The following is a 25,508-nucleotide window of genomic DNA, read 5'->3' as shown; positions in this document are numbered from 1 at the left end:
GCGTTGTACAAAGGACGACGCAACTTCCTTTAACGAGTTCCGCGCCGGGAAAGAGAGCTAACTCGATTAGGAATTAATTTTTGACGACTTGTGAAAAACGAGACAAAGGAGAGATTTCTCCGAATGGCGAAAGATGAAGGGACAAAAAAAAGGACGAATGAAAGAAAGGAATTAAGGTGAAACCAGAGCTTTTCAGCTCTGCCTTTGTGGGGATAAATTATATTCGATTTTCCGTTGATACGTTGGCGGACTTTTAATCTTCCGCTAAACTTTTTGATTTTTGTCTGACGTAAATGATGCATATTTCGTAGTATTTAATAATTTTTTAAATATTTGTGAATATTTAAAAATTTTATGTTGTGCACTTATATATAATTTAAGCCAGGTAGTCGAGTAATAAATAATTGATTTTGTTTTAACCACTGGCGGATTAAGTTTTCTTTATATTAAATATTTTATACTTAATTTTTTATTAATTTATTAGACATTTTTTCATTTACAATTATTCAGATAATTAAATATATGATCCTCAAGATTATCATTTGTTTAATTTTAAATAACATTTTTCAAATAATTCAAATTCAGATTTCATGCGAAATCTTAACCTTCTTAATTAGCCAATCAAACTCCGGCAACGTTATCAAAATGCGGTTCTCCAACTAAAAACGGTGAATTTATTCCCGAACCGTCTTTGTTCTTAGCGGAATTAATTTGTCCTTTCCACCGGAAGGAACTTTCCGATTGTCGAACTTATACCCAGACCCCACAACTTATACCCCCGCGCCATATACACAGTATCCTATCAGGAGCCGACTCTGCGACAATTTATAACGACTTGTCGAGCCACTTTGAGGGGCTCAATCCTGCAAGAAACTTCGTTCTTTCTCCCTTCCGCTTCCCGCGTCCTCTTCGTCCTGCATCCTTTCTCCGATTTTCCGTCATTCATCTACCTCCTAAGGACGCCCCTTAAATACCAGGAGTTTCGCGTTTCTATTTGATCGAAAGGTGCATGAGATGTCTTTTCGAATATTATTGCTCCTTACGTGTGTGAGGAAGTGCTAGAAACTGGTGGAATCTTAAAGCGACGAGTACCATTATTTAGAAAATTTTTCTTCGCATTTTACTCTCTAAAAGTCGAAGAATAAAGTATCACTCAAAACGAGTGAAATGTAAGTGTAACGTGAAAATTGAGCCTGTGCACTTCGAGTGATTCGCCACTCTAATTGTAAGAAAGAATAAAATTTTACTCTATCAGTTGGAATGAAATCGCACTTCATTTGAGTAAAAGGGCACTCTTTTCGAGATCAATGTTCATATGATGAATTATGTCACTCTACAATTTTGAGTGGAAAATTTCACTCTGTTTATAGAGTCACTTATCAGTCGAATTTTAGTGAATCATGATTCACTATAGCTTTAGAGTGAGATCATATCACTCCGGTAAAGTAGCCGCTCTAAAAATTTGAATGAAAAATTCACTCCTATCTTATGAGTGCCTGCATTTAGTCAAATTAGAGTGACAACCCTCTCTTTTGGAGTGACTATTGCAATCACTCTAATATATTAGTGGCAAAACAACTCTATGTGATTTAGAGAGTATATCTATTCGATTAGATAATGATAATATATAATTATATAACATAGAGTCAAATGATAATAAGAAGTACGAGGTTATTCATGACAATTTATCACTTACGGTGTTAAGCTCGCTTCAGGCGTTTACAGATCGCAGATTTTTTCGCGCGAGATGACGAACGAGCGGGTGGCCGAGGGCGGGAAACGCGACGGTGGTCGACGGTCGCGGGGGAAAGGGGGATCAGCGAATGTGATTTGAAAAGTTTTCTCGTTAAATAGCGCAAAAATGCGCGGGAGATGTCGCATGTAGACAGGAGGGTGACAGCGATCCGGGGTGGAGAAAACCGCACGGCAAAGGGTGCGTGGGAAGGGTTGAACGTCCGGCCTGGGGCGGACAATGACGAGCGAGGGTACCGACTGATTTTAATTATGGAATCTGTGCAGGTGAAACGCTCAATTTTCCCGCCGGCACATGTCCACCCCGTTTCCCACCCTATTTCATCCCCTCCTTTTCCCTGTTACGCTCCGGTTCACCTCTGTCGCCTCTTTTTACCCCTGTAGCTCGGACCTGCAAGGTTCCGTGATTTTAATTTTGCGCCATCTCTTTACCCTCTTTTACCCCCCTAGCCGAACACTATCCCCGCTTCCGGCTGGTCACTCTTTAATATCGATTTCCTCTCGAACGGTCGAAAATATCGCAAGAGTATCGAGTTACGCGGGCCGCACTCGCGAATGTCAATCCTCGTCGGTTGTTCTACACTACACTTTACGGGATCAGAGGTGAGAGGTGGATAGGTAAAAAGAGGTGTGCAACTGTGTAGGGGAAACCGGGGCAAACTCGACACGATTTTTTCACAGGCAATTTTCAATAATTAATTAAAATTTTCAAGCAAATTCAATAGTACACATTTAAAGAGTGTTCCTTTAGGTACAAAATTGCTTCAGGAAGTTTTGCTGTATGTCGCTTAGTTTTGCCCCCAAGAAAGGAAAAGTAATGCGAAGATAAATTTTCAAATTGAAAAATGCAAACTCGACACTTTGCCTGATCGACACAACTTGATCTGGAACTTATTTTTTATTGTTTGAAACTGAAAATACATTGTTTATCGTGTATTTGGAAAGTATTAGAAAAATTTGGAATTAAGTAAAACAATCATTGGAAACAATGAGAACAAAACTTGTTGAACTTTTAATTATTTTCATCTAAACTCACGTCTAAAAAACAATTTATGCAAGTAAACTCGCGATCGGACGTGCACACACATTTGTCATGAGCCATATGACTGCATGACAAGCATCGTTTGTTATTGGAAGCCGATGAAACGGTGTGATGTCGACTTTGCCCCAAACCTCGTTTTTCAGTTTTGTCACTCCAAAAACATGAAAATTTTGAAAATATGCAAAAACTATTATTGGATTCGTATAGAGCATCAAATTTCCCATCAAAATCACTTACGTCAATATAAGTTTGCAAGAGTAAAGCTCGATGAAAGAGTAGAAATTTTCGAGAGATCAGAAAAATTACTTTTCACCTTGAAAAACTCTTATGTCGCGCTAAAAATTGCACCATAACTCAAAATGTTACCAAATTCCGTCCATAATACTGGCACATAAAGACGCATTTACAGTAGGAAAGGCAAGTTTCTACGATAGATTTAAATTGGCAAAAAGCCTAGTGTCAAATTTGCCCCGGGGTCTCCCCTACGTGTATTACTGTTCCAACTAGTAACTTTGTTTTAAAGATCGACAAAAAATCGGTGCTCAGTCATTTACTGAAGTTTAGAAAAAGTATACAAAATTCACAATATTGCTATTATATAGGCAACCAAGATCCAGTCCAGACCGTAAATGGCGTTTTTATCTTTAATTAATTACGATTAATGAATAACAAAATAACGTTAATCTTCTTACTTCTCAGCGAGATATCAACTTTCTTGGAATTCTCCAAATTCTAGTCAAAGATAATTCAATGAAAGAGACGATATTTTAGGATACTCTATACACACTTTAACGTCGAGTATTTAACTTTGCCGGACGTTGTATAAAAAGTTCGAGGGTTAATATATTCCGCTCACGTTCTCCGGGACTGCAATTTGCACTGTTGCGAAAATCTCACCGTGGGCGTGGAAGGGGAAGGAAAAAAGAACGGCGGAACTGGCGGAAGTTATTTTCGCGAATATTATGCGATCGAGAGAGTCGCGCGACGCGCTGCACGAAAATGACTCCGTTTTGCATAAAACACGTTCGGCGCCGCGTCGCTTTGCGTCGCGTCGTCCGCGTAATGCGCATAAATAAAACGCGTAATAAACGCGTGGGGGTGCATGGGGACGCGGGGGGTTGAATTATGCGCCCGAGATAGAGCGCGAGCCCTCTCGTCTGCGGGCGACTGACGTGGGAAATCCTTCGCAAGCGCGCGCGAGAGCGCCGTGAAAAATATCCCGCAAAAAATAACGCGGCGGCTTTATCGCAATGAAACGCGTGTTATGCTTTTATTGGGATTGATAAGCGCGGTACATGATGGCTCGCGCTATCGCGTGATAATATGACCGAGTAACATAATCAACCCGGAAATCTCACTTTTCGATTCTTCGAAAGCGCGATCTGTAATTTGAAACATGAATGGGGAAAGAGGGGGAAAACTGGGAGAACGGGAAATATAAATTGACGTTTCGTGTCGGCGTTATCGATAAAGCGCAGTACATGTGTTCAGATCGATGCAAGAAATGTATAATAATTCGCCTCATTAATTTTATTACACACTCGTATAACGAAGTGAAGGTCGTGAAGGACTCTAACAGATAGCGTTACGGGAAAATTTAGGGCAAGACCTTGTTCCTGAGAAGCCACTTGTTTCAAATTTTCCTGTAACGCTATCTGTTAGGAGAAACATTGATCCTGATAAATAGCACATCTTTCGATTAGAAAGGTATATGCGCGCAATGGCGCAATCATCGCTCGCAATTGCTATGAAACTCACGAGTCGGATGATTCAACAGAAGTAAACTCTAAATAAGCTAATGCATTTATGTCAACACTGTTAACACGTTGAATGTCGAATACGAGTTAATTCGTAGTTGGCGATCTATAGGGGAATGTCTGATTGCCGACTCTTTGGGAAGATCTTTTGAAAAGACTTTATTATTGTGTTTGGATGAAGAATAAATATAATTAAATAGCATTGAAATATGTTGATGTAAAAACGGCGTTAGGGGCAAAGTTACCTAATTATACAGTGGCAGTTAATTGGAAAAATGTATGTCGTTTTGCATTTCTAAGAAATACGCGTGAAGTTACTGACTCACAGACTTTTTGCTAATTTCGATCTAAACGGCTCGCGCTTGACTTGCATGGAGTTTCGCTCGCTGAATTCATGATATCGCGATGCTGATGATATCGCGATAATGCGCGCGCATACGCATACAAGAAGCGGTAAATGGAGTTTCCGCTGTAGTATCACCCGGAATCCGCTCGTATTTCCCCTTAATAGCGAATACCTTACGTATCCGTGTCCGACCGGACCTGCATACCAGGTGTGCTAATGGAACCGTCACGCAGCTACGGATCGATCGCGTCCAGCTAATCGCGGCGTTCCGCGCCACTAATTAACCCCGACCTAGGACGTGTCGTCCCTGGAATAGGAAGTTCGATCCCATTTCAGCCCACGCTCTCCTTTACCTCCTCCTCCTTTCGTCCACCACAAGCGAACATGTTTGGAATTCAATTTAATTTTTGCGATGGTTATTATCGGCGCGATGGTTATTAATATCAACCGATAGACACCCAATGTGAGTGTCTGTGTTCCTGCGCGGAAAGTTATTGAAGTGAAACTTCTTTAGGCACAGTAGTGAGTTTGATTTTGCGACACGAAAAAGCGTCACAAATTTTACAACACAAAAAGTGTAACGAAAATTCGACCAATAAGCGTACGGCATTGGCGAGACGACTCCTTCTTTTAACACGGTAGTAAGTTCGATTTTGCGACACGAAACTCGAAAGTGTAACGAAAATTCGACCAATAGGCGTACGAAATGAAACTTCTTTGGCGCGATAATAAGTTCGATTGTGCGACACGAAAAAACGTCACAAAAAAGTGTCACGAAAATTCGACCAACAGTCGTACAAAGTGAAACTTCTTTTAGATCGGTAAGTTCGATTTTGCGACTCGAAAACGCGTCACGTAAATTCGATCAGGCGTACGGCACTGGCGAGACGGATATAGTGAGAACTGCGTGTAACACATTTTCGAGTTGCGGGCGGCTGCGTGGAGTGACTAATTCCGTTGTATTGTTTTTGTATTAATTTCAGAAAAGTTATGGCAAAGCTTTGCCTTTCAGAAGTTTCACTTCTAACGCGCGTGGCGAACACACGTTTATTTTTATTTCTTTCCGGAAATTAATAGCTCTGTACATCGTCGCGCTCAGGTAAGAAACTTTCCCCTCACGCTATCAATTACAAGAGGTATCGACTTTACACGCACACAATTATTGTTCATCGCCACGAAACTCGCGAGAAAATTTGCAATAATAGCGGATTTTATATTTATTTGTACTAATTGCGATGTTCTAACAGTTCATGGTTTTGCGACGAAATGCTGCAACGTGATTTTTCCTGACGAAAGAGGAAGATGGAGATTAATTTTGTTCTAATTACAATATAATATTCAAAAATTACAGTAATAAATAATGAAAACAAGGTTGCAACAATCAGAGTTGTTGAACGAAAGGTCATTAATATTCAATAATGAATGTCATCTATTCGAGGAATTCGATTTATCTCTCGTTCGTCCGCGAAGTGAAAAGAAATCACGGAAGACCGGCCCTCCGCGATACGGTCCTCTAATATCCCTTTAAATAGATTCCCTTTAATCCAATTTGCCGGCTGAGCGATATTAATGGATCGGAATATTAATGGCGTTCTAGACGGAATAATCCTTAAATATTATCCTTCGCGATATCGCGCGTTTTTTTCGATCTTCTCCACTTCCTTCGACAACTTTCTTCCGAGATAGCCGCCATTTTTTCTTTCCGTGGGCTTTCTTCCGTTTTATAAACCGCAGAAATATGCAAATATTACGAAACGAGAGAAAATGAAAATAAAGTCTTTAATTTACATTAATTATATATTTTGTTCGCTGATTACTTCGGTATCTTAGTGGTTGATGACGGTTCTCATAATTTATCCCGCGCACGATAATTATTTCCATGAATGTGAAATCTCAATTTTCTAGGTTACCTATCAGAATTATATTTTGATTATATCAATAATGACTTGAGGTCTTCTTGATACGTTACGAAACATGGCTGCGACTGCTGCTCATTCTTTTCTCATTTTTGGAGTCGCGTCGCGTTCTTCGACCCTTTGTGTATCGGGGTGTCTGCTCGTGAAAATATACGATCCCCCTGGTGAGGAAGACGGGCGCAAATAAACGTGAGCTACCTCCATTATTTGCGCGTTTGCTCGATGGACCCACCTCCCGGCACTTCAACAATGACGCAATCGCAAAGTTTACAATAATATTGTTACGTCGGCATCTGCATGCACCCCATAAATCATCTCCAATTCTTTCTTCATTTCTGCCCTCTCTCCCGGATTCGTGAAGCAACGAAGCAGCGTGGAGTTATATTTACACGAGAACCGATATCTCCGCGAAAATAGCTACACAATAATGAAACTTTCTATGCTAAGTGTGAAAAATATGTGGAAGAATTAATAACAGAAAAGTATAATTATCTCGTAGTTTTTAAGATTAATGAAATTTTTTACGTTTTTTCCCTTCTATTTTACACGTTAAGTTTTTAATATTTCTCGGTTTTTCTATATTTCTTTTACATATATATTATATAGATACATGCACTGAGAGAGAGAGAAAAAAAAATGTTGTAAATTTGACTAAACTCGTTTAGTTGTAGTGATTTGTTTAATGCAAATATTAATATATTTAAATCAATATACGTGAGTAATATCAAGAAATTCTGAATCTATTTAAATATACAATAATATATTTTTTGAATTAACAAATGTTAGCTTGACAGCCCGTGACCGCTGCATTTAGTTGAATCAAATAATATTTCTTTGAATCTACCTTTTTTTTTTCTCAGTGTGACGATTCTCATGCTTTAATTTGTTAGAAATTTTATTTGCTTAAAGGTAAAAAATTGTTCGAATTTTATAGTGTGCGCTATCGGAGAAAATAGCTGATACTGTCAGAAACCGCGAAAACAAAAACAATGTTACAAGCAAAAGTGCAAAGGAGTGGCCCTCATCCATCTCAAAGTCATTCCGTTCCTTTATTATTCCACTGCAACCTCATGGGAATCGCACGGGAGGGCTAGTGCAGAAGGGAGCGAAGGGCGGTCACCTCTTGGAAATTCCAGAAGAAAAATGGAAATATGAGACAACAGGGTGGCGGTCGAGGGGTTGCGCGCTTTCGTAGGAAAGGAGAAGAAGAGGGGAGACGAAGGAAAGGTAAAGGCACGGTTAAAGTACACAGCGATAGGAATGGGGGAAGAGCGGTGGCTGCTAAAGGGGGAGAAGGGTGGTTGAAACGTAAACTTTATTCTGGACAGTGCAGCCCCCACGCTGTGCGATTCAATTATTTTTGCTCAACCCCGACGACGCTTCCGGGCAACCTCCCTTCAGTTTTCCCCTGCCCTTTTCACTCACTGCCCCCTTCCCCCTCCCCCTCCCCCGTCTCTTGTTGCGGTCGGGGTGGCAGACGCTTCTAATTTCATTATTCCCTCTCGAAGGACTGTCCTGTCTTTTTCTCACCCCTGCGGTTTATTTCCGCGCCAAGCATTCCGCTCATGAGAGCCTCTAACCAGTACGTTCTCTTGGTATACTGGGTGCTCTGGTAAAAGCAAGATATTTATGCCAGGTGAACTGGATGACGCGAGAAGGATTACTCGACGTAGATTCTCGTGCTGCACCATTTGGATTATTCTGCTATTATTTTGATTTATAATTACGGTGCGCTCGACGCTGTCGCTGCAATTTATTGTCATGAATTTTGCTGAAAAAAAGAGGGAATGCGAGAGGGTCGAATTCTCTTGTAAGCTCAGGCAAAAGAGTAATGCGATGCTGCTATTTGCAAAATTTATTCGCTCGCTGGCAAAAATATTTAAAACTTTACATCGCGTTTTCTATGCAATCGCGCCGACGGAATTCCGCGTCGCTACTTTTTACACCGCGTCGCGGGGGCCGACTAATATAAAAGTGCGTTGTTGTAACCGCTCCTCCACCTTTTTCGCCCCCCTTACTTTCCCTTTACCGTTTTCGTCACCGAAAACTGCAATTTCCCGAGGCGGGAAGGAATGCGATTAAGCGTTGATGGCTTCCTAAATGCAAACAACTCGGCAAACCGTAATCATCGGAGACGCTCCCTCTTCCTCCTTCTCTCTTTCACTCTCGTCCCTCCTTCTCGCGACACGGCGAGGGCGCTGTTTTACAAGCCAGGGGTGGAAATTGAAAGGGTGGGTGTGTCGATTAGTCGGCGCCTCTTAATTCACGATTATCGCCCGCCGCGGTATTCACTTCCGGAATGCAAAATGGCGGCGTCACCAGATCGCCGCTTGGCGTCTATTATTTTTTCCTTTTTCCCTTCTCTCTCTTCCCCGTCTTTTTTTAAATTAATTTCTCTTTTTTATGTAGGTCCCTTGCCGCGCCCATAGTTACGCGAACACATTTTTATTTTTTATATACTTTCTGTTGCGATAATCTGGGAACGCACGGTTGCGAGAGATAGGGTAGCACAGAGAAATCAGACCGTTATATAGGTATGAAAGTCAAATTTATTCTAGAAGAATGATATACACGCGCACGCCGGTAGCTTGTTCGAGACAGAAATCGGAGCAGGGGCACAGGTGATAAGAGAGGGGTGGTTTGGCCTATCCCGGCCCGCCTCGTGCCAACCTCGTGTCAGCATTCCTCGCAAGAAAGCTCGAGAAGCGCGAAAACTAATCGTCCTCAACACTCCCGCCGTTTGAGCGATTCGTTAACCCTATACTTAATGCGAGAGTTTTAAAACGATCCTTCGGCAGAGGTTTCGTAAAAATGTCCGCTCGCTGAAGAGCGGTCGGTATGTAGTTCACATAGAGTTCAGAATCATGATCTCTTTCTCGAATATAATGATGTCGAATGTCAATGTGCTTAGTTCGTTGATGAAACTCGGAATTCTTTGCTAATCGGATCGTGCTTTGATTATCGACAAAAAGAGTGGTGGCATCTCGACACTGACATCCGAGATCACTTAACAATCTTCGAAGCCATACGGCTTCTTTCGCAGCGGCTGCGGCCGCGACATATTCCGCTTCCGTTGTACTGAGCGTGACGAGCTTCTGCCGTTGGGATGTCCACGACACTGGCCCGCCGGCCAGGATGAAAACGTATCCCGTTGTCGACCTTCTGGTCTCAAGATCACTGGCGTAATCTGCATCGGAGTATCCTTCTAGCTGAAGCTCGCCCCCGCCGTTTCCGTACATAATACCTAGATTAGGCGTTCCTAGCAGATACCTGAAAATTCTCTTAACAGCCTGCCAGTGACTATTGTTATGCCGATTTAAATGACGACTGACAGCGTTTACCGCAAACGCAATGTCAGGGCGCGAGACCATGGCTAAAAACATTAACGACCCAACCGCTTCTTGAAAAGGTACTTCGACGCAAGGAAAATCATTCCTTTCGGCCGGAATTAACGGAGCATGCGGGTCGGCGGGTACACTCGTGGTTTTAGCCTCGGTCATTAAAAATTTATTTATCAATCGCGTAACATAAGCTTCTTGGTGGATAAAGATGGTGCAATCTTGCCTGTTTCACTCGATCTGCAATCCGACGAAGACGCTCCCGTCTCCAAGCGTGATCTCGAAGGCCTTGCGCAGGGCACAGATTATTGCGTCGAACACTTCTCGGGATTTTGCAGCCAGCAGTCCGTCGTCGACGTACAGTGCCAAGTAGACCGCAATCCCTTTGATATAACCGTAAAATACGCACGGGTCGGCGATGCTTTCCACCAGGTTAAACCGCTTCAAGAAGTCCGAAAACTTCTTGTTCCAGCACCTAGAAGCTTGTTTTAAACCATATAGTGATTTGTTAAGTTTACAAACCCGATTTCCGGCGTCGTTGACGACAAGACCCTCCATGTGTATCTCCTCGGTAAGGTCTCCGTAGAGAAGTGCCGTCCTCACGTTAAACTGGACGAGCTCGAGGTCCATTGCAGCGACTACGGCCAGCAAAACACGCAGCGAGTCGTATTGCACGACAGGCGAGAAAGTTTCGGTGTAGTCCAGCCCCTCCTTCTGTCTGAATCCTCTAGCAACCAGACGCGCTTTGAAACGTCGGATGTCTCCAGCTGTCGTCCGCTGAACCTTGAACACCCATTTTGCATCAATGGGTTATCGGTCCTGACCTCGAGGCATTACAGTCCACGTGCCGTTATCCTGGTGAGTTTGCAGCTCATCCTCAATTTCCTTCGTCCACATTGGTGCATCTGGGCCTGTCACCGCCTCTCGATATGTCGCAGGCGCGTTGACTTCGACGACGTTGACTTCCAACTTGTCCGGTCGTCGGATGTTTTGCCTGTCTCTGAGCTGACGGTGGTCCCGAAGCAGCGGGGGTTCTTCTTCCAGTGCTCCAGGAGCCTGGTCAGCGGGAATCTCATCCACCGGCCCTCCGTCATCCGCTGGTTCGTCCATCTCAACGCCGTCGACTCGTTCGTTCTTATTTACTGGCAGCGCAGGCTCGAAGTCTCCGGATTCCTTGGCTGAGGGTATCGCGCGCGCCGTTTCCTCATTGAACGTGACATCTCTTGCAACTGAAACACGTCTAGTACTTTGATCAAAAAGGCGATAATTTCTAGTACCCTCCTGGTAACCTACGAGGATGACCTTCTTCGCCTTTGGTTGCAGCTTCGTCCTGAGCTGTCCGGGCACATAAACATATGCGTCTGACCCAAAGATCTTTGCATGAGATAAATTCGGCACCTTGCCCGTCCAAGTCTCGTATGGCGTCGTCCCTGGAGTCTGGGCGCATGGAGTCCTGTTCAAAATGTAGACCGCCGTGTTCACCGCCTCCGCCCATAACGTCAGGGGAAGTTTTTTTGAGTAGAGCATTGTTCGAGCGCTTTCGACGATCGTCCGGTTGTCGCGCTTGGCCTTTCCATTCTGCTCCGGTGTGTATGGCGCCGTGTACTCCGACTGGATGCCACGTTTCGCCAGGTACTGTTTGAATTCCTTGGAGCAGTATTCGCGGCCGTTGTCCGTGCGAAGCTTCTTCATCGGTCGTCCGAATAGATTCAGCACAAGACTCTCGAGCTCTTTGAAACATTCAAGTACATCGGATTTATGCTTTATAAAGTATACTTTCCTGAAACCTGAGGCGTCGTCCTTGAAGGTCGCAAAATATCTCGCACCGCCAATGGATTCCACGGATATCGGACCGCAAATGTCGGAGTGGAAGAGCTCACCGGGTTGTGACGCCCTCTCCGATTCCCGCGGGCGAAACGGAAGTCTGTGCGACTTCCCGGCCTGGCATGGTTCACAGAAGAAATCCTTGGCGCTCGTGAGTTTGACCCCCTCGACGAGTCCTTTCTCGGCCATCTCTTTCAGCGTCCGCTTGTTGACGTGACCCAGCCGCTCGTGCCAGGTCTGAAGGCTCGTCGACGATGCGTTCGCTTCTTCCTTGAAGGTGACTTTGAAGAACATTCGGTAGATTTCGTTGTTTTGCTTAACGCCTTGCGCTATCATCTCGCCGTTCTTCAGAAACGTGACTTGTTTATTTTGGAAGTATACGTCGAATCCCTTGGTTGTGCAAACACCCACGGAGAACAGGTTCTTCTTCATTTGCGGCACGCAGAGGACATCCTCGATACGTCCGCCACACCAAACGCCGTCGACAAGTCTCTTGATGAAGATTGTTCCTGAGCCTAATGCCTGACATACTCCGTTGTCACCGAGCGATACGGAAACATTATTCGTTGGACAAAAATCACTGTACCAATCACGTCTGTAAGTGATGTGTCTGGACGCCCCACTATCGGTGATCCAAACCTCCGTTAGATCTTCATCCAATAACTTCTTCACCTGCTCACGGGTTGGTCCACAGGCTCGATCGTTCCGCCGTCCGTCGCCTCCGGCCAAAGGACACATAGTAATAAACGCGGCCTCTTGCGCACTGTTTTTGCCTCGGCCCAAGTTTTCGTCCTGCTTTTTCTTTCGGCAGTTCCGCTCAAAATAGTCAAAATGACCCTTCTTACGGCAATAAAAACACTCGAGGCCCTTTTTCTTGCTCCGTTGCCCCTTCGCACTTCGCACCGGAATCCGACGACTTGCGATTCCCGTCGGTACTCGCGGCAGCGAGCGCACTGGTGCGGTCTTCTTCGGCCGTGAGCCGGCTCTCTTCCTTGATTAATCTCTCCTGCAGGTAATCAATCGTTTGGCTGCTCGAAGCAACGCTGTCCCACGAGGTTTGCAGGGCGTAATATTTTGGAGGGAGACTTCCGAGAATTTTGGCCATTATCGATATTTCGGAAATCCTCTCTCCGAGGTCACTCAGAGCGCTAGCCATATTTCTGACTTTGGCAACGTGCTGCACGACGGAGTCACTGGGGGACATGCGGTACTCGTGGAAGCGCTGGGTAAGAACAAGCTTGTTCGAGGCGGATTTTTGCTCGTGAATGGAGCTGAGCTGATCCCATATTTGTCTTGCGCTCGTGCACGTCAACAGGCACTCGAGCTGCGATTCTCCGATGGATGTGGAGATCAGGACCATCGCCTTCGCGTTGTCTTTCACCCATTGCTTGCGTGCACTTTGACTCGCCGCATCTGTCGCATCTGCCGGCACACGTCTCTTCCCTGAGACGACGTCGTAAACGCCGTTCGCAATGAGCAGGGCGGTCACTTGAAACTTCCAGGTTTGATAATTACTCCCGATGAGTTTCGTAATGTTCCTCGTCGTCGTTTCTTCTGCCATCGTCGATCTCAACTCGCACGACACAAAGAAAGAGAGAGAGGTCAAGAAAAATGGCAGACAATGCCGTGACTCGATCGCGATGTCGATCTGCCACGCGGCGGAGATCTGTTACCGCGCGCGTCTTCTCGATCTTTCCGCGGGACTTCCTAAATCTCTCCTTCCAGATAATTTCAAGTGGGTACACGTCCTGGGCCCATAACCTGTTGCGATAATCTGGGAACGCACGGTTGCGAGAGATAGGGTAGCACAAAGAAATCAGACCGTTAGGTATGAAAGTCGAATTTATTCTAGAAGAATGATATACACGCGCACGCCGGTAGCTTGTTCGAGACAGAAATCGGAGCTGGGGCACAGGTGATAAGAAAGGGGTGGTTTGGCCTATCCCGGCCCGCCTTGTACCGTGCCGACGTCGTGTCAGCATTCCCCGCGAGAAAGCTCGAGAAGCGCAAAAACTAATCGTCCTCAACACTTTTAATTCTTAAAATACCGAAATTGCGCATTGCTTCGAATTAATTTAATTTAAGGGGTAACGCCACTCTAGAGTCCCAAAAAAAAGCCAATTTTTGATAATTTTTTCAGAAATACAATAATCATAAATAAAAATTGGTTTAATTCTATTTATTATCTATATATTAAAGTATAAAAAAAAATTTTTTATTAATTATTTATTGCCAAAATGGCGGCACCAGAGCCATTGCTCTAAAGTGCCTTTTTGGGGAAGGCGTCCAACGGGCGGAATCAAAGCTCCTATAATTTCTGAGCTGGAACAAAAATTCAAAGATTTTTGAAAAATATATAAGTTTTTCTATGGAAGTACCTAGGGGAATTGCGAAATATCATTTTTTGTAAGTGTTAGTGGAAGGGCAGTAGGAATTGAACGGGACACGGTTCTTTAGATAAACGTAAGCGATGCTATTTATTAGTGACGACAGATACACGGTACTGCGCGGGAGGCGACCATTAATCGGACTGACGAACGAACTAGATGAGCCATAGACTAAGCGGCTTGAGTATAGATGTCATCACGATTTCGACCGCGTGTCGCCGTACATATAGAAACAGTATTAATAGCGTTTTTCACTGGCAGAGCCGGTGCGCACTCAGCGCACATTAAAGCCGTCGTACACAAACCAACGTAAAGTGTATGTTTAATATAATCGGGTTAAATCATGAAATCCTCAATATTCTTTATTGCACTATTTGGTAAAATATGTACTGCGAGTATTTTATCAGTCGAAATATTTGCATTTTACTTTAAATATTAGATACTAAATCAGTGTACAACGGCTTTAATGTGCACTGAGTGCGCACCAGTTCTGCCAGTGAAAAACGCTATAATATGTTAACAGTAAGAATGGTGCATGTTGGAAAAAAGTGCTTCATTTTTCGCTAAAAAATGTTTATAAAAAAAGTTTTGTTCAACTTATCGCAAAATCCCTAGGTACTTCTAAAGATAATGTTATTGTAAAGTTTCACTCAAAATTTCAAGTCAATCGGATAAAAGGTGTTCGAGTTCTGATTCCGCCCGACTTTAAAAAAGCAATTTCGAGAAAAACGCGTTTAAGGGGATGCTGGAGTCGCGGGCGAACTCGATCAGCGTCGATAAAGAAGTGCTCACCGATTCTTACATATACATACAGAGCGCAGGCAAACTCGACCAGCGTCGATAAAGAAGTGCTCACCGATTCTTACACATACATACAGAGCGCAGAGTTTTTGGCTGAATTCGGGGAGACGCGTAACATGTGCATATGAAATTTTCTAACATACTTTTCTCTTATACTAAAGCTCGCAGCTCATTTCTGCAAGCACAGGATTCTTCTTTATTGTATTTCCGTGACGGCTGCAAGGTTTTTGTATACGTACACAGTGTAAAACTTTTATCTGCAGCAAATGTTGTCATGAGTCGACCGCAGAATCGAAAATAAAAATGTAATTTTCTAATTTTTTTTTGTTTTTTATACGCAATTGGTGCCTGCCGTCTTCGTTATCGTCCATACTTTAATTCTGGACAAAAAATTTTTAATTTGGTGAAATCAATCAAAAGATTTGTGTGTCTGAAAATTTCGTGGTAAAACAGACCTGTCTCCAGCATCCCCTTAAAGTTTCAGTTTCACCATTCACAGATGTGAACGCGGCGGCAGACGGATTACGAAAAAGGGATAATAAAGATTTTCCCGAGCTTTGAAACCAAGTGTACTTTATTTCTAAGACCTTAAAGCATCGTTTAACAAAAAAAAATCGATTTTTTGAAAATTCTAGAGTGGCTTTATCCCTTAATCTATTGATCGTTATTTCCTAGACTTCACATTTCTTGTTCTTTATGCTAATTTTGAAATTGCGATATTTGAGTGTAATACCTACATCCTACATACAGACTTCTATATAGGGTGTCTCACATCTCGAGGTCCATTACATTAAGAGCGTGTTATTGAAGTCATTTAGAGTTGAAATTCATATGTCCATAAATGCTTCCTAACAGAACTACAACCATTGAAAGTTGAGGTGAATGTTTGAAGAAGGAAAGAAAAAAGACATTTAATTTTACTTGTTTATTTAAAAATGTATTACAATTCTGTTCAAAATTAACTCCTGCAGATTCAATACAAAGTCTTGCCCTGCGCCATGCTAGGAGAATTTCTTATTTGCGTTGCTGCATCTATAATTTTGTTCACAAGTTTATCCCTATTGCGAGATTGTTTTACATAAACTATTGACTTTATATGCCCCCAAAGAAATTAGTCCAAGGCTAGGTATTTATTTAAAAATGTTTCAAATATTCACATTAAATATTCAGTCTTCAATGGTTGTAGTTGTCTTCAATGGTTTCTGTTAGGAAGCATTTACGGACATATGTTTATTAAGTAATTTCAACTCTAAATGACTTCAATAACACGCTTTTAATGTATGGACCTCAAGTCATGAGACACCCTGTATATTACTAGACTGCTAACTTCTTATGTATAAATGTCTGAAAATCGTATGTATAAAATAAATACAAATAATACGTTTTACTGGTATGGCACTTGACTTTTATAATAATAAAAGCACATAAGACAGTACACAGTTTAGATGGTTGGTTCAATTAGAGTAAAGTTAGGATGTTACATACCGCCATATGTGGAAATGGCACGTTTACTTGCGTTCACTATATGCACATACGCAGAGTGAAATATTTTTGTACATACTTTCTGGAGGACATTTTTTAAGCGAAATTGAAGGAGTTAGCAGGCCAATAATATATTAGAAGTCTGTAGTAATACACTACAATAAAATACTTAAATAAGCTAACCATTATGTTACAAAATTAAGAATGATATTTTCATTGATACAACGTATCTAGAAAGATAGAAAAAATGTAGAAAGAGTTTTGGTCTTTTTGTACTAGAATCTCAAACTAAGGGCGACAGAAAGGCTCGTTAACCCATACCCTACAATATGGTATGTCTTTGAAGAGGCTTTTAATTTTTTAATTAATTAGCGTTACCGACGATAAAACTTAATGACATCTCAAATAAGTAGAACACGACTTGGATGTTATGTGCGTTCATATAGTACATGCTCGATCGGATCGGTTGCGCGGTAAAGAGGCTGGAATTTGGGGGTTGCCGCTCTCTCTTCATCATTCCATTGCATTTCCGACATGGCGACATCCGGCCATGGCGGCGACGTTGGTGTCGTTAAGTACCACGAGACTCATATTAAAACTATCCCTCGGGACACCGCGAGGATAGCGAGGGTGAAAGGACATTTACGGCGCTTGCTAAGGACTCTCGTCTGTCTTAAGAGGGTGCAAATGTAGGAAATAAGAAATAAAGGACGAAGAAGTGGATGGTCACGGAGAAGATCGTACATTTATGTTATAGAGACATGCTTACATTATTTTACATTATTTATTTATGTTTATTTATATATTATTTACGTCGTTTAATAGATTTTTAATAGCGCTACGATTATTTATTTTATTTAATTCTTTCGAAAAGTAGACAAATTTTTTGTCTTCCACATTTCTGAGTAACATATAAGCATTGTATGCAGCAACAAGATGTAAGACAACGACAGAAATCTTTTTTTTTTGGATTTTCTCATTTAAACTAGTTTTCTTATCAAAAGATTTTTTTTAGACATCAATAATGAGATTCGTGAATTTACTGCTACGTTTTAAAAATTATATCGTACCTGTATATAGAATAAGAATAAAAGTTTTCTCAAGTTTATAATAGGTAAAAGATCCATTTAAGTAGAAATCTTGTAAAAATAAATGAACGCGAAAGTCAGTGGGTCCATTAATAATCGCCGATATCTCGTGAGAACTGTCGGCGAAGAAATAGGAAAAGTTGCAGCCAAAACGACAACCAAGTTTTCCATTAATCTACATTAATACCGCGCGAAATCTTGATGGTGTTCACTCGCGCCTGTTGCGTTTGGCGAAGACAGTCTGAGGGCCCTGGTGAACACCCTCATAAGCAATTAAGCCGCTTAGAAACTCCCGCCGTTCATTTATTATCTCTGTACCTTCTAAGCAAGCTCGCAAGCTCGCCGCGTTGATAAACGACGCATCGAGCTAAGAAGCTGTCCTTCAAAGCAGCTCCTTAATTACGCGTTGAGCATTTCGGAGTTGCTTCTATTCGTCTCGTTGGACGTTCGGAAAATATCAAATTGATTTTTTCACGAGCCTAAAAATATTAATTTTAACATTAAGGAAAGTAAATTTAAATTTTGTAATAAGAAGAAATTTATCTTTTTGAATATGACTCGTCTTTAAAAAAATTCGAAATGTCATATTCTCGAAATTCTAATTTTTATTGTTTTAAGGTGCCGATAATTAAGTTACGAAATGTTTGAAGCTGTGAATATTCTGAATTCTCAATTTCTCAATTTCTCTGGAAAATGTCCAAGACTCTGAATATCCAATACTGTTCATATCTGAAGATATGAACAGTATAGCCTTGCGTCTTGAATTCCCATCTGGCGAAAGCGAGTGCGGGCTCCCTTCGAACCTGATATAACCCGATATACATGTATATCGATATCGAGATGTCTCCGAGACGGGCTGGATGAGGAACGTTGCGGTGAAGGGTTGATACAGAACAGTCCGAAGTTTGCCGACAGTTGGGGGAAGACGAGGGATGACCGGCGGACAATGGGGTCCGTTGCCGATGACGAACTCGGCCTGCTTCCAATTTCCAATCCCCAGAGTCGCTCGGGGGTTGCCGGAACAGCCGCAAACAAGGAGGTAGGCGAGTCAGCATTTCCACCATCACCACTACCATCGCCCGGTTATGTTCCAAACAGTTTACGCATTCCCGAGTGATAAGGGGGAGGGGAGTGCGAAGCGCTGGATATTTCTGCTTACGATTATACCGCGTGTTCCGCGATGTTCGATAGTCGGCGTTTTCATAATACCCTGCTACCTGAGGTACTTGGAACACAGAATATTTGCGTGAGGAAATTCCGACGCAAGATTTTCCGTGAAACAAAAATAATAATTGCGGGTGTAGGGGAGACCGGGGCTCGTTGGCACAAGAGGCAAGTTTGCAATGCGTTCCGTTTATGTATTTATAGCGAAAAAAACAATGGAAAAGTTATCACAAAATATCTCTTATATGACATAGGTACTTTTCCCAAAGTTTTATTTTAATCAAACAAGTATTACAATAAAAAAAGAGAAAATTCTGATTCAAGAGGTGGCAAGTAAATTTTCGAGCGTTTCAAAATATCGTATTAATGTTCTTCAGCTTGAGAAGTAAATCAAAGTGACGTATCATTAGTTAAAAGAAACGTTTCTGTTACTATACGACATGTTATTTTGAGGAACAACAGTAATTTATTGTAATAAAATGACTGAAATCAAACGTATATAGGGATGGGGTGTGTTGGCTCATATCAAGGCTTAGCTTGACTTGTTGTTGCCGCGCGCGTAAGATCTGTGTATGTGATTCGCTACCTACAATGCTGATAAAAGTTAGATATATATATGTATATTAATATTTTTATGTTGAAGAAAGCTACATCTAAAATAGTTTACAATTGTTTTTCTGCAACAGCATTTTGCTATTCGACCATTAAAAAAGAACTTTAAAAGATACAATCTTTATCAAGAAGTACGTATCTGTTACCCGTTTGGTGTTTCTATTACGTTTTCATTAATTTAACATGGACTTTTGTCGCATAGCCAACTTACCCTACTATCGGGGTAAATTGGCTTTAATGCAGCATGTTCATATTTCACTTATTACAAAGAAACTATACAGTATACAGGCGCGTTCCTGGCATGAAAATGTAGATAAAGGGTCTCTCTATTATATTAGTACTGTTTAATCATGATAATTAGTTGTATAAAAACTTAAATGCCGAAATTGTGAAAACGGTGCCAACGAGCCCCGGTCTCCCCTACGTATGGAATAATTTTACATATTATACAAATATAAGCTTTAGGATACCTATGGAACTATAATATTTATTTAACATCTGTGGAGATTTAGACAACTTAATCTTACATATGCTTAATCTGTATTTTGATATTTATATATTTTTTGCATATTCAAATTTAATAGTAGATATATTTAAATAATGTAAACGAGAGAATTGACGAAGACAGAACTGATTTTCTACAAATTAAGAATTTTAATAATTAACAAATTAAAAATTTCGTGGAAATTTCACGAAAAATGTGTTTCCAATCTACTTAAGAAGTTTATTCGCGAAACATCAAAGGGAAATGGGTAATGAAAATAATTAACGACGATTGAAGTTAACAATGTGGGAAACTACAGTTAAATCCCCGTGCCGTGAAATTTCCTCGCAGACTTTGTCCCGCAATAAAAACAAAAAAAAATAGAAAAGACGAAACGGCTACAAGGGAAATCGTATTTTTCTTTTTCGCTCTATTTTTTGGTTCACGTATGTCTCGCTGGAGGCTGCAACGAAACATACGCGAAAAATGGTGGCGACAGCTGTCGACGTGCGAGTTTCGATGTCGTCGCAAAATTCTGTATCGTAGAACTTGGATATGAAGCACAAGCCTCGCGGCGAAATTATTGCCAGACGAAACTGTGAACCGGACACATTCTGTTATTATTATTCTATTTGGATATTTTATTACAATGGTAATTGTGATAAATATAACCTGATAACGTGTGCGTGGGTGATAAATACAACATATATAATTATGAATAACAAGAAAGATGGTGTTTGTTTTTATGTTTATTCCTGAAGTTTAAATCGCGATTTTTTTTATTTCAATTATTCGTGACTCAGAAATTTTAAAACAATTCCCAAGGAAATTTTAATTTTAAATTAATGACGTAATATGCTCTTGAATTTAACGTTTTTTAACGTACGCACGCAGACTTTTACGGAAACCTCAATTATCGTGGGGATGAAGAAAATACACTAAATGATCTCAGTTTAAAAAACCGCGGAACAGAAAAAAGGGAGTATTATGCATGATATAATTTTTAAATAAAATTGCTCGCACCAAAGAATGACGTGTTGCAGTAGCATGAAACAATAAATAAAAGCCGCCCTCTAGAAACGACCGTTGTACTTGAGGTCAGTGGACGGGTCGGGTAGAAGGAGAAGGGGGGCGACAAGGGAGAGAAGGTGGAACGAGCTTCAAGAGTGCCATAATTTACGCTCCACTCGTTTCTTCTTCGTGTATACCTAACGTGTACGAATGAAGCATAAATTCACTCTCTGCAACTCTGCACCCTCCTCTGCACCCTCCTCTGCATCCTCCTCTCTGCCCCCTGCCGTCCCTTGTACTTGCGATCTACCTTAGAGAAAACTTAACGTTTAGCCACGCGAAAGAACGTAGAATTTTCTGTTTTAAGAATTTTAATTGAGGACAACAGGCGTTCTCTCCGAAACGCAAATAAAATCACGATATTATTCATTTTTTGCATCAGATTTGTTTCGTCAGATGTGTATTCTGAATTTTTGAGGACTATCATAAACATAAAAGTCCTAAAAATATACGCAAGTAAAATGTATCGGAATAAAACTGTGTTTATAATATTTTTAGGAAGAATTTAAATCTTAATATGTTAAAAATTATACTTTAAGAATTTAAATGTACTTCTACAGATGTTCAGATTAATTTCGAGACTCTTACAGACACGTCGTAGCCGTTCGCGCTCCGGGAATCAGTAGAATTCTTGCCAGGCTTTAATGAAACAACAAACGCATTTCGAGCACGGCTCGATTTCTTGAGAGGGTGAGGAGGGGCTGGGAACAAAGAGGGATGATCGCAGCAGGAAGACGCGGCTTATAAAACGACTCTACGGCCTCCCTGCAAGTTCGTTTCTCCAGAGATACAGCACGTTCCTTGTCCGACCAGTCCCTTCCTCTCCTTTGTCATTTACCCCCCTCTTCTTCCGCCTTTTTTTCGTCCTTTAAATTTGTTAGGTAGCGTACAAGCCCGCTATTTATGAGGGATTTGCCCGCGGAGGTGGAACACACAATTTCCACCGATATTATATATACCACTTTCCGCTCCCCGCTTCACTCTGCCACCGCTCGCCTTTCCTGCCACTTTTTTCCCGGATTGTCCCAATTTTTCTGCTCCATAACCTCTAACGAGGGCCGGCCTGAAGAGGAATCGTTTTTCATTAATAACCGCGAGTGGCTCATTTGGTCTTTTTATTATATTGGCGCGATCGCTTCGGAGAGTGAATCTTGCCCATCGAATACAGCCCATCTCTTGTATCGAATACAGAGGAAGAAACGCGTGTGCATGTTTTTTAGTTTTTCTTTACTCGTGTTCTTTGCAAACACCAGTTTGCTCGCGTTGAATCCGCCTTGCTGGTATTACAAAATACTTAAAATTCCTATCTACAGTTGAGGTAACAACTTTCTAATGTTAACCTCTGTGAACCTAGCATCCCCATCATTAAAGAAAAGTTCGGGTATACGGCACAATTAAGTGCTAATTTATTACTTCAGTTCCCGAATTTAGTGCTCCTATATCCATTCACAGGAAATTTATTAAAAGTGAGGACCATATTAGTACCCCCATTCCTGAGAAACATGTATATAGAATATCGTAAACAAAAAGCCGATATTTTACCAGAATTTTTTGCTAATTTTATGTTTTAAAATACTGCAAAGAGATATCGAAAATATTGAATGATTATATAATATAATTAAATGTACCCGATTACCGTAACCGCATAAGAGCAAAATAATAAAAAAAAAAAAATTAATCTAACATATAAGTATAACATATCAATATACAAATCTAACATATGACATATATAACATTGAATTGTTTCTTCAGTCAAATATAAAATACTTTATTTTGGAATTTATTGCTCACGAAACATTTTTAATTTATCAAAAATGACCAAAGAGTAAAGTATATTAAACAAATTAGTTGTTGTGCCAGTTTGTTATTAAAATAATCCTCGAATTGAATGTTCTTATCCTGGTCCCGAATTTATTGCTCACTATTCTCTAAATTTCATAGAGTAGTTTCGGCACTAATATATTAGTAGAGTGATTGCGATAGTCACTCCAAAAGAGAGCATTGTCACTCTAATTTACGGGCACTCATATAAGGTAAGAGTTTTTCACTCAAATTTTTAGAGCGGCTGTTCTACCTTTAGGAGTGATAGGATCTCACTCTAACGCTATAGTGAATCATGCGAGGAATCATGGTTCACTAAAGATCGACTGATAAGTGACTGTAACAGAGTGAAACTTTTCACTCAAAATTGTAGAGTGACATAATTCACTCCTATGGACATTGATGTACTGCACTCGAAAAGAGTGCCCCCCTTCACTCAAATGGAGTGCAATTTCACTCTATCTTTTAGAACGTAATTTTTCTCTTTCTTAGAGTGACGAATAGTGGCGGTAGCCCCTCCCCCGCCTACATGTGTATTGTCTATGCACACATATCAGCAAATTACTTCCTTTAGCACTGACACAAACTTGTCTCAAACTTTTTTGTTTATAACTTTAAAATAAGTAATGACCGACAATTAAGTTATAAGGAAAAGTTACTCAGGATCATGTCCTAGACAACATATGTCAAGGTCGAGGTCATACATAAAGTTGCCCTCTTTCTGTTATATAATTACCTTTACTGTTCCATTATTTAACTTTGCGTTCACTTTAACGTTCTTACATTAATGAAAAATTGATTGTGTATTGATGAATTTATAAATAGACATTATAAATTAATAGATAAATCTATGTATTTTAATTGGAAATAAGATCATAATTAATAGTCGCTACCTTTTCAGGAGCTGCGGCGGCGTCGCGAGTTTATGTCGACGCTTTGTCCCGGTTAGCCCGTCAAGCCCAGCTGGGAACATGGGGCGGTTCGAAGGATGTGGGTAAGTGAGAAACTTTAAATTAACCAATTTCATTCGGTGAACACGAGACAAAACTCATTTCGATTCATTCGACTAAATCGAAGAAATGGATGAGGAGGCAATGAAGGTGAAATAATAATGTGTCAGCGTCTGAAAAACTTCGCGTTTTATCACGAGGTTGAAAAAGCCTCGTAATTTTTAATAATTAAGGAAATAGATAAGAAAATTCATTTCTTTTATCTTTTCAAAGACATCCGAATATTTTCTTAAGAATACGCTTTTCTTTTAAATATTAGTATATAGTATATTTTTTAAATTATTTCCGCTGAACAATTGATCGAGCCATTGATTCTTGAATTTATTCGCAAGACAAACGTATGCAGAAATTCTACTTTTACAGAAAAATTGCAAGTCGATTGGCTATCACATGGCTTTTAACCAATCAACTTGCAACGTTTCTGTAAGAACAGAATTTGCGCATACGTTTTTCTTACGAATAAATTCAAGAATCGAGCCTTAGCTCGAGTTTGTGTTCGATTCATTTCATCGAAACAAGACACAAATAAAGCAGTTCTCATTCTCAAGAGCCGAAGTTTGCATTGCTCTGGAACGAGGTGAGCTAGCTTTTCTGAGGCTTCCAAAGCCAATATAGCGTCTCTAAGCTCGAAAGCCTTCCCCCTCCCTTCTCCACGCCTTTCCGCCTCCAGACGCCGATGAACGAAAGTTGCTAACAAGATCATTGCAGCGTGATAAGTGTACGTATTAAGCTCAGGTCGGCGACTTGCGTGCGGAGCTTACGAGCCTCTTAAAGCAGACTAAGGTGCAGACTTAGGGAAGCTTCCCAAGTGCCAACGACCGAGCAAACTTTTTATTTGTTCGGGGAGAAGAGCGGAATCCGATCAGTCAGGGGGGGATTCTTCACCAGGATTCCACCGTTTCGTCGGATTGATTCTTGGATCTTTCGATTTTGATCATTATTTACTGTGCATCATGATCTTTTCTAAAAAGTGCACGTATGTTATATTAAATATTTGCGTAAAAATTGAATATGCGAAAGTAATAATTATGCTGGAACATATTTTTTTTTTATTGATTTGAAATGCGTGTTGTACACATCAAATCGGTTCTTGACTGGCATAGGGAACGGATTAGTGTTGCAGTTATCCTTTGCGATAACAATTACCAGCGAATATGTAACGACCGTTCCGGCAAAGATAATTTTCGACGAGAACATTTCGACAAGAAAGAGAGAGAGAGAAAGAGAGAGAGAAAGAGAAAGAGAGAGAGAGAGAGAGAGAGAGAGAGAGAGAGACTCGGAAACGGGATATTCAATTTATCGAATTAATAAATTCATCAATCGAGTTATTTGCGATTTTGCGCACTATAACTAAACAACCCCTGTTGTTTCGAGCATAATTAATTAGCGCGTTCTGAATTAGCTATTTTATTTTACAAATAACATCTCGCGACGTAGAGATGTTGTTTATCGCATTCGCGCAGTCTGCAGCAATTTGTTATGTAATTGCTCGAGTGTTTCGTCCGCTGTATTAATTATATTATTTCTCGCATCATCTTCGATCATTTATTCACGTCGTATAAGAATAATTGCCCTATTTTGTTACAGATAATTTCAGGAACTGTTAACAATAA

At 40.9% G+C, this 25,508-nt stretch overlaps 1 protein-coding gene across 1 annotated transcript in view; it reads left to right on the top strand.

Moving 5' to 3' along the window:
• LOC112466734 (brain-specific angiogenesis inhibitor 1-associated protein 2-like protein 1) overlaps positions 1 to 23,879 on the top strand; it is a gene marked incomplete at its 3' end in the record, with an annotated part of 69,862 nt that extends 45,983 nt beyond the window's left edge. Inside the window, exon 4 of the mRNA XM_025035002.1 lies at positions 23,787 to 23,879. Coding sequence (XP_024890770.1) covers positions 23,787 to 23,879 — 93 coding nt within the window. The remainder of the gene's footprint in view (positions 1 to 23,786) is intronic.
• Between the last annotated feature and the right edge of the window lie 1,629 nt (positions 23,880 to 25,508).

The sequence above is a fragment of the Temnothorax curvispinosus genome, unplaced genomic scaffold, assembly GCF_003070985.1.
Source record: "Temnothorax curvispinosus isolate PA1 unplaced genomic scaffold, ASM307098v1 QBEX01016525.1, whole genome shotgun sequence".
Classification (NCBI taxonomy): Eukaryota; Metazoa; Arthropoda; class Insecta; order Hymenoptera; family Formicidae; genus Temnothorax; species Temnothorax curvispinosus.
Note: the sequence above shows the minus strand (reverse complement) of the source record. Positions and strands in the feature narration are given on the sequence as shown.